Source organism: Crassostrea angulata, chromosome 6, assembly GCF_025612915.1.
Source record: "Crassostrea angulata isolate pt1a10 chromosome 6, ASM2561291v2, whole genome shotgun sequence".
Taxonomy (NCBI): Eukaryota; Metazoa; Mollusca; class Bivalvia; order Ostreida; family Ostreidae; genus Magallana; species Magallana angulata.
This window is the reverse complement of record NC_069116.1, coordinates 1998245-2010000: the sequence shown is the minus strand read 5'-3', so window position 1 is coordinate 2010000 and position 11756 is coordinate 1998245. Positions and strand designations below refer to the sequence as shown.

At 33.8% G+C, this 11756-nt stretch overlaps 1 protein-coding gene across 1 annotated transcript in view; it reads right to left on the bottom strand.

Moving 5' to 3' along the window:
• Window positions 1-10635, bottom strand: part of LOC128187136 (T-box transcription factor TBX1-like) — a 13649-nt gene extending 3014 nt beyond the window's left edge. The window contains exons 1-3 of the mRNA XM_052857356.1: window positions 10123-10635; window positions 9683-10001; window positions 1247-1520 (exon numbers count right to left, since the gene is read on the bottom strand). Of these exons, the coding sequence (XP_052713316.1) occupies window positions 1247-1520; window positions 9683-10001; window positions 10123-10309 (780 nt within the window). The 5' untranslated portion in view covers window positions 10310-10635. The remainder of the gene's footprint in view (window positions 1-1246; window positions 1521-9682; window positions 10002-10122) is intronic.
• Window positions 10636-11756: the final 1121 nt, after the last annotated feature.

Below are 11756 nucleotides of genomic sequence, written 5' to 3'. Positions count from 1 at the left end.
AAATTGCCATAAAGCCTATCTCCATTTCATTTGCCATTCATCAACGTGTTTAGAATGATTATTTATGGACCGAGTTTTCACGGCTAAATGTTATTGGGTCATGTACGAAGTATTTGATAGAGTGACTAAAGCCTCAACCAGGCCTGGCAATAAGTAAAGGATATAAGCCAAAAACTGTCCATTCTTTGAGAGAAAGGACTGATCGAGGCCCAAAGGGCCGAGATCAGTTCTTTCTCTCACAGAATGGACAGTTTGAGGCTTATATCCGACTTAAAACATTCTCCTCTTTTGTTTTAAGAATGGACTTCAACAGGTACACCAGTAGACAATGAAAATAGAGCTATTTATAACCACCCCTAACAAAAACGCGGTCTTGAGTAGAATTCTGTTTCTATTGTCTACTTAGTGGACAGGTACAGGTGACTTTTTAGGTATAACTTGAACTGCATGATTTTTCATTCATTCACACAACTTGTGTTTTAGTATAGAGATGTCTTCCTCTGATGGAGAAAGCATTTTCTTAAAATAACTCAGTCAAAATGCAAGGATGGTTATGAAAATCATCCAAACACGGATGGTGTTCTAAGTGACATTCTAGATATGGAGGCTGTGCCAGATTTTGATTTAATTCGGAACTGTGTCTTTTCTGGTATCTCTGATGAAGATATGATTAACGCCAGTCAAGAGGTAGAGAGCAATAATAGGTTTTTAAAACCTCTGAATCAGCAGGATTTGGATGACTTAATACGGAGTGGTTTATCTAAGAAAACGGAGGCAAAGTCAAATCTGGATCTTCCTGATTCCACACATGTATACATGTATACAACTGCATTTGGATTATTTTCCACTCATGTACCAGTGCATTTGAATTATTTTACAGAGTTGTGTCAATTCATTTGGATTATTATATTTCAAAGCATGCTTAATTAAATTTCATTTTGTTCTCAGATGTATGGCTTTGCATGCTATTTGTTTTATTACACGTCACCTGTACCTGTCCAATAAGTTTACAATTACTATCCATTATTTTTTACTGGGCAGATTTCACTGTCCATTCTTTAAAATAATGGACAGTTTTTTAAACTTATTGGACACTTACAGGTAACTTTTTGTAATTGTTTTCAAATCTACAAGCACTTTATGCTATATAATGGTTTAAAATAACAAAGGATTGCATAACAAAAATGTTTTAAGGATGATTAAATTCAATTTGCAGGTGTACAAACAGAGCCATTAATAAACTCACATGACCGTTGTCGTCCATTAAATTATTTGTGAGTTTCAATTTGTCAAACGACACCACTTGCTTCATCCACTGCGAGCCTTTGGCGGGTGAGTCTGGATGCACGTGTATTCTGCCGGGCATGTGTGGGTCGGCCTTGCCCGCCACCACCCAGCTGGAGCTATGGAAGGAGTACCTATAGCGTTTGTCGTCACACGGGACGAAGTCCATCATCACCATGTAGTCCGCCATGTGATCCAGACCGTACAGACGGACCTGGAACGTCGGAAACATCCTCCTACAAACAGACATACATACAAAATAAAGACACACACCAGATACAGACCACATACAAACACACATATCAGATACAAACAGACACACAGACCAGATACAGAAAGACACGCAATTCACATACAAACAGACACACATACCAAATACAGAGAGACCCACAGTTCACTACAAACAGACACACATTTCTACACAGATCAGATAGGACCGATCTAGTATAGGAGTCGCCGCGTGTGATTTTGTGATTTACAGTACGTCACGATCCTCATATGGCATATACTACCCACATCAATAAAACGAATAAAATGATTAAGGTCCAAATACTAAAATAATGGTAAATAGTATTCATTTTTGTTGGTTAATTTCTCTCGGTAATTTTTAATGGCAATTTCTCAAGAGTAATGAAATAATTGCGTGTCGTCACTTGTCCCTCATTTGTTACAACTGTTTCAGGAAAATTGCTCTCTTTACCCGGCTAAATCAACAAGAGAACTCGTTGATGTTCATTTTATTGACCATAAAAACTTCACCTAGGCGATAAAACCTGTGTTTATTTTCAAAGTTCATTAGAAACCATTTTTTCCCCTGATACGTTGCTCGCATTAAACTGATGCTGAGACAGGCCGCTTGTGTCTTCACAGGGCCCCGTATGTCGTCAACAACATCTTTATACAGCACCAATTAGCGACAGTCAAGGCAGACTGCGACGGAATCATCTCTCTCTTATTTTTATGCAAACAAATTTTATTGCTTTAATCTCTACATAAATGATGCCCAATCTAAAATTCGTTTTTAAGGTTTAAAACTAGGATATCTCAAAATGTTGCAACTGTCAGAAAGTGATATATAGCAATAAAAATTCGCAAATAAACGAGTATATCGCGGAGCTATTAGACTTTTCTACAATTACTTGTTTAGACTGCTGTAAAATTAATAGCCTTTTTCTTGATGGGGGTTAAAAAATAAAGCTGGGGATGATTGATGGCCCCTATATATACACATTGATAAGTAACTGCATCGGAAACACTGCCAGCGATGAAAACTGACCACGCGGCGATCCCTCGCCCTCAGAGCACTGCCCGGGGCTACCACATCTGTTTACGCTTCTTATGTCAACCTCAAAAATGTCGAGGTATTATACACTTTAATTTATGTGAAAGAACATGTCCATTATTGTTTTTAAAAGATAAAAAACGAGTGTAAATAGCCCGAGCTAACAGCTGACGGGGATTTGTCTCGGAAACACGGTGTGGGAAAAGTCCGGGTTTAAATATTCCAAAACAAATATTTAGAACTGTTATTCAAGGGGATAAATTGGAAAAATTTCTTGATATTTTCCGTAGCAGACAAAATTTCTGTGGGATGGAGGGGGTTGATATCAGAGAGAGATCGCGGCATCGGGGGCTGTGAAGATCCACTGATGTTACCCTCTCCATCCTCACGTTTCTATCCCCCCAATGAAATCAGGTGTCTACACTTGGCTTTGATCTGTCTGTTTTTATCTTCAGATAAAAAAATCAGGACGTGCATGTTAGGATTGTTAAAATATTCCGTCGCCTCTAAACGCTACATCAGCATAGTTGCGATAAAAAGGATTATTACAGACAGAAACAGGGGATCGTAGCCACCAAACAAGCTTTGCTGGATTTGGAATATGTCACTATTCCAGATGTTAATAAATTATTCATTTTTTTATTTGTCAGATTTATAATTTAACTAGCATGCCGCGTGTACTAATTGATAATTGTGTTGGATAATTTCACTATAAACTTAATTATTGTTTTACAACATCAACACTGTTTGTAAATCTCGAATAAAAAAAATACAAAGAATATTATCATGAATTTTCTGATTTTCTATTGGCCATTTGAACATTTCTATTATGAATAGGTTATTTATTTTCAACTTAATCCCGTTTTTTTGTATTTACGAAAATAATCGCAATGTATCTTTTATTGTAGTCGTGTTTATATATTTATATAAATGACATACAGAAATATACGACTGAAACAAACCACACTGTGGTTTTAGAAAGAAAAACGTTTTGTAAAAATTTTTTAAAAAGAATTTCCAAACCTTTTTGCATCTATATGATAATCTTATGATAGTTTCAAGTCTAATTGAACCAGTAACATCATAAATATTTAACATTGCCACTAGTAAAAAATAATAAAATCAGTTTACTAAATGTACACAGAAATGATGAAATCAAATCGGAGGATCTAAATAATAATATATTATGCAACATGAAACAGAAACCATGTTTTTTTAAATACATCTTTATAAATTTGTCACATAACAGTCTTAAAATTCAAAGGGTGTTGCTAAAACGCGGAAAGGAAAACGGAACGAAAAGCGGAACGAAATGGAATATGGAAATGTTATATAATGTTATTTACTTGATAAAAGTGTTAACAAGCTAAGAACGATATACTTTATGTAAATTTCAATATTGTTAAAACAGTTATCCACATTCAAGTTTATTCATTTAGAAAATGTATGATTTTCTCAAAATCAACATTACATGCTTTGACCACTAGTCCTAGTTTATCAAACTAAACAACATACCCAGCTCTCTATTCGGATTAAGTTGCAGGAATGTACAATCACGTAGGTAAACGTAAAGAAACTGTCATACCTAAAATATTAGGAATAAGTAATCTAAAACGGTAGAAGATGTGGACAACAAACGCTGATATGAGACGAAAGACAAGAGACTTTGCAGGACATCTAAGGTGTTAGTGATCCAATAAAATGATTTTGTTTTCGATTAAATGATCTTTAAAATAGCGAGACATTAAAAAGGTTTACAGATGTTGCAGCAAAACCTCGTAACAATGATAGTAGATTTAGTTCGTCGGTCACGTTTTTTATATCAATAATGCTATTTACAAACTTTTATAATAGTATGGATCTCTAAAAATTCAATGCGGATGAGAGTACATCATGTTTGAATTTTTTAGAATAAGTTTAAAATCCCATGCACGTTTCAAGTCATGAAAATCACAACCAAACGCACCAACCAACTGCCCTACACTATTATTCAAACAATATTACAAAAGGAAAGTTATTATTATAGCTTATTTAATCACAATGTGTGTACACTTCATTTTCCCGTTTCGTACTTTATTAGGCTAATTAAAAGCAATGATTTCGTTGATAGCCATTTGTAAGAATGATATCAAATAATTAAGCAACCTTCTGATAATAATCATTCATGAAATATTTATAAATGATGCCAAGTAAATAGTTTGTCTCCAATCTACACAAGAATTAAGCGATAAACGCCATAGTATGTTTCCGTTTTCCGTTCCGCGTTTTAGCAACACCCGAATTCAAACAATTTGTAAATATCTATAACAGTTACAAATTACAGCATTACGTAGAATACACTTTATCTATAACCATTCTCTTTGTCAATTTCTGGTATCAGCATTTTGCGGGAAAATAAATTAAAGCTATAACAATCCAATATTCAAAAATCTTTACGTATAGCTAACAAAACAACTTTGAATTTAAATGTTTCACGAACAAATTCTTAAATCATACAGCTCACAATATTATAATTTCAAAAGAGCAGGTACGTATGTAGACTGTGGCTGTTTATTGCATTCATTTTTTTCGCGTGGGGAGCAACGTTTTGCAATTGTCCTTTTTAGAGCCAATGATTTTTCAACATTGAATAATACAGGTATAATTCATCAAATGTTACACTTATCAATTATTAATACGGTCGCGATAATTCCTTGATAGGTATATTTTTATCCGTATGTTGATGCCCATATTGTCGTGTAAATTTTACAATTATGATAACTTGTTTTCATTATTCCCATAAATCATCTGTACAATTTGTCTGATGTAAAAGATGTTTACGTTGACAAACGAACCAATATAAAAAAACAATTTATGATGAACATTCATATATAGTTAAAATAATAAACATACAGAACATAAGATAGTTATCTACTTTAGCATATAATCTCGAAGCAACATGTCTGGGAATGATGAAAAGACAAGATGAAAATTTTTATGAAAGCAAATTTATGATTGATATCTGCAGAAACCCTTAGCCCCATCCATATACAACCCACAAACAGACCCAATGGATGTTTTGTTGTGATATTTAAGGTTTTCAATGATATCCATAAAAGCTCTCTGAATAAAAAAATGAGGAGGAGGAAGAGACAAGTAAAATGCTAGGGTCGGGGTTAAAACATACGACAACTTGTGGTTGTAAAAAATGTAGAAAACTATAACAACCGATGCAAAGCAAAATGGAAAAATAATCAGTTTGTTTAGATTGAAATGTAATCAGAAATCATATATCTGTAGATAGTTAAAGTAAGAATTTCTTTTAAAAAGGGACATAAATTAAATTTTCACAACATAAACATTTCTTTATATAGATTTCCAGTAAATTAAAAAAAAAATCTACAACGTAGCCAATTATCAATTAGTTTACTTTCAGTATAAATAAATACCATTAATCTTGGCGACAACTGAGTTAAAGTTAAAAAATGTCACGAATGACATTTCTTTGCTTTAAAAATAGGTCAACCACAAAATTTATTAAGCAACTTGAAATTTAACAAAAAATCGTGTTTGATGATAAAAGTCGTTTGAGTAATGATTTGTTTAGAGTTTGATTTTATGTAACAGTTATTCTTTGTGTTGAAACACTTTGAGTCAAACCCAGAACTCGGCTTTGAAGAATTCGGCGTAAGAAGCGTTCCAACAGGCAGAAGTAACCTGTGTTTATGTTGCTCGTTTTCTCGCCAGATACTTTCTTTCTCGTTAATTGTAACAAAATACCTAACAATTAGAAATATTTATTTCAGCTCGCATCAGACGTATATATTGAAACGCACACAGCTGCGGATGTATATATTTATTTCCAACATTAAGCATGCTCAAAATTCAATTAAAACTGATGGAAAACACCGTAAGAGCCACTTCAAATGCCTGCAAAACAATTTATAAGCAAGATCCACCGAGAAATTGCCCGGCGGATTTATTTACACCGCCATTAAGGCGGTGTGATGCGGTTTGAACTCGGAATAGAGTAAATGACTTCACTGCAGAAACTAACACCTGTGTTCATGTCGGCTGATTTATTAATATATCCAAACGTACATAAAATCGTAAAATTAGAAAGCAATGGTCATTTTATGTTGCACCTTTCTCGTTTAAAAACCAGCTGGGAGAACAGCGGGATTTAAAATCGGTAATTATTAGTAGAGCTCACGGGGGATTCACAGCGAAAGAAAACAGTTTTCATAACAAGGTGATAAGGCGAGATAGGATGCTACGCTCGTCGATTTTTAATGAAGCATGGCCCCATGATGATGAGGGTAGAGCCATGTGATAGACCACGGCGCTCACACCGGGGGGACACGAGGCATGATCAGTGTGCATTGCAATACTGAAACTGTCATCATTGAAACGCTTCACTGAAAACACAGACAGGACCGAGATTGGATCAGCCATTGTTATCTGGCATGTTCCTGCAATGTCCATTTTAATAAGTGAAAACTCAGCTCATTGAAGTTCTCTACACTGCACGCTGATTTCAGGTTACTTTTGGGTATACGTAGTTATAGTAATCTGCTGTTTGATGTAAAAGTAACACAAAAGGGTATTCTACACCGTATGTAATGATTTGTAATCAACTTAAAAAATATGTATATTAATTTAGTAATCAAAAATTAGATATGCATGCATTCTCCCCACATAAGTAACTGAAGACGATTTTTTAATTTTCATTTATTTAATTATTTTGCCCCCTAAATTGGCAGTGCTAAATCTCGTAATATACATAAGTCTTGATCGTAAGATTAAAGGGAATCCGTAATATTAAATATTCTGGTTTACTTCAATGAAGCTTTGCATGAATTTACAGGCTAAACAGTTATATAATTAAAGATAAATATTATGGAAAAAAACTTTGTAAACAAAATCAAATATTTTAAATAAGGTTGATAAGTGATAGTATACACATTGTAGTATTTTGATTTAATGTGTGGTCGCTAAAAAACTAAAATATTTAGGACCAAGGGGAATTTTGTTCTAAAAACTGCAAAACTGAGATTTATAAAACTAATACACTATATTTATATAATATAGAAATGATGAAAAATACTAACTTCTTTCGCATACAATATAAATGTACCTGCAAAATAAATTGTTTATAAAACTTTTGCATTTTACTCATATTTCTGAACATTTTGATTATAGTGGAGAATTGTTTCATTGAATTTTCAATATCAACTAAAGCATTTTACCACCAGTTCCTTGTTTTACCGGTGATAATTTGTTGACTTTAAAGCGACCTAGATGATTTTTGTAACTGCCTCAAGTAAATTCAAACATAGATTTATTTTTCCTTACTAAGTATTTTGAGTTACAATGTTATAATCACGCTGTTACGATGTTATAATCACGCTATTACAGTTATAATCACGCTATTACAATGTTGTAATCACGCTATATAAGATGAACGTCTTCCATAATAAAGAAATTGAATTAGATTGAAGTATCTCGATAACCTTGTACATACCTATGTATCCTTGATATGAGTGATTATTATAATATATATTGATGGCTGTAAGCAAAAGTAAGTCGAAAGAATTAACTTGTGCTCGAATTAATACGATAAAATAAGTTGAAATCACCTTAGTATAATAAAATCAATATTATCTGTCTCGTGAATATACATTTTAATTGCCTCAATCATATAGATACATGTATATTTAAAATTTGTCTTTTGTTGAATTTTCATTCACGGACAATTTAAATGTATAGAAGGCATACTTATACCGTTAGGATATAAAACACTCGTTACAAAGTAGTAAATTGTTGTAAATCTGGAGAGAGGAATCTTGCAGGAGTGACGGTATATCTCGGAATATAGTGCTTGCCTTTATATGTGTTTACATACTGTGTACATATCGTTAAAATCTAATTTGTACTAGTGACATGATTTTTATATAAACTTTGTGGTAAATTGCATAAAATCTTCATTTTTTAAAATTATTAAATATTTTTTCCGGTATAATATTGTTTAATGTATGTATTTTCATCAAAGCATGCACATAATATATAATAAGTTTGAATTAGGATCAACTATGTATGATGGATACGCGAAAAATTTTTTTTAGCGTCTACATTTTCTTTCTATTGTATGAAATTTCATGAAATTTTCTGAGAATTTAAAATTTGGATTCGACAAAATTTGATGCATATTTTCTGTAATACAGCACGAGCGATGTATTGTGCTTTTTGATCAACCTTTGTATATGGCGATTAAAATTTCTGTCTATAATTTCGTTTCCTGCCACACCTCCCCCTACCCCCCCCCCCCCCCCCCCCCGTTCAAAAATTTCATTTTAATCTCTTATGATAAACATTGTTATTTTTGTCTCATTTATAAGGCTAAAACAAAGCAAACGGCATTACATTAACCAACGTAAATAGCTTAAACATACCTGTATATAAAACGCTTCACAATTTTACCAGTATATGAGAATTGTTTAAAAAAATTTCAATGAGATGACCCGCGATTTTAAAGAAATCGACAGGTAGCATGAAGGTTAATTAATTAAACATAAAAAATATAAATTCAAAGCATTTAGATTAATGGCTTAGTTTCTTATTATTTGAAAAGTTTTTAGAATAATTTGATTTACTCGAAAGTTGTATGAGCTCGCAGTATTTTTTAGAGTCAGTCAGTGAATTCTATTTCTGTATATTTTTTGTGATCGGTGTGTTCGCTTGTTGAAAATAATGCGATGTTATGACAGGGAGACACACGCGCAGAGACTCTGTGATGTCATATATAGTAAATACTGTCACGCACTCACTCCAGAGCGCCGTCAAAGCAACGGAATCTAGGACACGCATCGCCAAACCATCAAAGACTGAGAACGACCCATAAATTCAGGCGTAATCAGTTTTTGTAAAAAGCTAAGGTATCCTCTCCTTAATAAATTGCTGGACACGTATCTAACACTGTAACCTTCTGAAGCTAAAACCCTTATAATAAATCCACCGACTTAATTCAATTTCCCGGGAATTAAAAGGAACTGTCCATGGAAATTACTTTTAAAATAGTATTTGTATATCTAACATTTTAGAAAGCCATTCACATCAGGGGGCATCAGTGTTCCTTACCTGCCGGCTTTGGTGACGATCATTTCCGTCCCCAGCTCATCAAACTCGTCCCACAGTGACTTCATCTCCAGGTGCGCGCTCACGTTCAGAAGTTTGGGATGCAGGGGTTTCTTGGACAGCTCACCTTTATCGTCAGGTAAGTTCTCCGAGCAAGAGTCACCTGTTTTGCACGTCTGATCACCTTTTAAGAAGTCCGAGTCTTGGGAATGTTTGGCACAGTTTTCGGAATTGTCACCGTGAGTTCTCGATATCACATCTTGATATTCGTACCTCGCAGAATCATAGAACGGTCTCCCGGTCCCCGCATTTAAAAGACAGGCTGGAAAAAAAATCATTGGAAATATGAAACCAAATTCATTTTGGATGTCATAATTATATTACCGAAAAAATATATTTTAAAAATAAAATATTTTGCTGACAAATTCTACTTTTTTGCTTACCCTCCATACTCTTCATACCCGGGGGATACCCACAATTCCCCCACTCCACGAGACAATCAGCGCCGTATTGGCCCGAGGGTCCGGGATATCCGAGCGAGTTGAAGACCGAGTCAGAGAAAGGTCCCGACATGAGGGAGGCGATGCTGAATGCGTTCGCGCGAACAGACAGAGGTCCCGTGATATCCATCTAGGATCTACCCAACTTTTCGCACATTCAATAGATAAAACTTGTACAAAACGAGTAAAAAAAAGTTTTGTCAATGTTGCGCATGCAGCTAAATTATCCCATAAATAAGACAAATTTTGGCAAATTAACACCTCCAGCGAACGCCCCCTACTTCAACAAGCGGAGCAACGAGTGATCTGATTGGCTCTCTACTTTGAAGTGTGTAAAGAAGCTGGAGACTAATTAGGGGTGTGAGATGGGGGAATGCCGTGTCCGCGTGCACATTGAGGGGACATTTGGTCACTTGTCGGGCCGGCTTCAGGGATAAGCATCACCAAGAATCCAGATGTGTTTAGAATAGTTTGGGTACAGACAGAGAATTGTTGACACAGGGGTTTATATAAGCAGGTATTGGGGCTCATCAATCATTGGAGGTGTCAGGTTTGACGGCTTCGGGGGGTCGGGCCAACGAGAACCTGCACAGCATCATCATTTATAATCATAAAAATATGGACAAACTCTCAATAGATACACTAGATATATACTAGCACCATTATAAATAGCATGAAATTAAATCTGCATTGGCAACAAAAAAGCACGGTTTTAAACGATTAAGAAAATATATGTATATCAAGAAAGAGAATTGTGTTTTACAAGTGATAAACTATTATAGAAAAAGTTTTAACATTGAAATATATTTATTGAGTTTGAGCAAAAATATTTTTTTTGTTATTGAATTAGGTATGCATGTCAGTAATAATACGGTATAACAGTATTAATAAATGTAAAGAATATTCAATTTATTCAGATAACTAGATTTGATAAATGATGAAATTCTATCACAATAAAAACTTGGTAGTAGTATTTGAACTACATTTCCAAATTTTAGTTTAGGTCGACCATTTTATTTATCCACCATTTTCTTTCAATGTTTTGTTCTCCGTATATATATACTGTTTGCTAGCCATGTTTTAAATTTTATATCTAAATGTTGGTCTTGTTTAGTTATTTTTATTTCTATTAGAAAAAGTAAATAGGTTGTCTTTTGTTAACAGATTTTTTTTTAAAATTAGAAATGGTAAAATATCTCACACATAAGGGTTTCCTGACATTTTTTCTAAGTTACCGTTCACAGTTTTGGTCATTTTCTTGGTATCAGATATCAACATCAATTTTCATTAGTTTACTTAGTTTGTTACATTTTTTATGCAGAGATTAAAGGTTTTTTAAAAGCAAGAATAATATTGACACAAAAAAAAGAAAGAAAGAAAAAAAAAAAGAAATTAAACATTGTGTGATTGTAATGGCATCAGAGACGAATTTCATTTTATTTTAAAATGTACACATTTTGCAAACCGTAGAATAGGTGGTCTAAGAGATACAATGAAAACCCAATTATTATTAGATTTAATGAGCAGATGAATACATATGCTGTAGAAAAACTAAAAGCATTGTCAAAATTTATCAA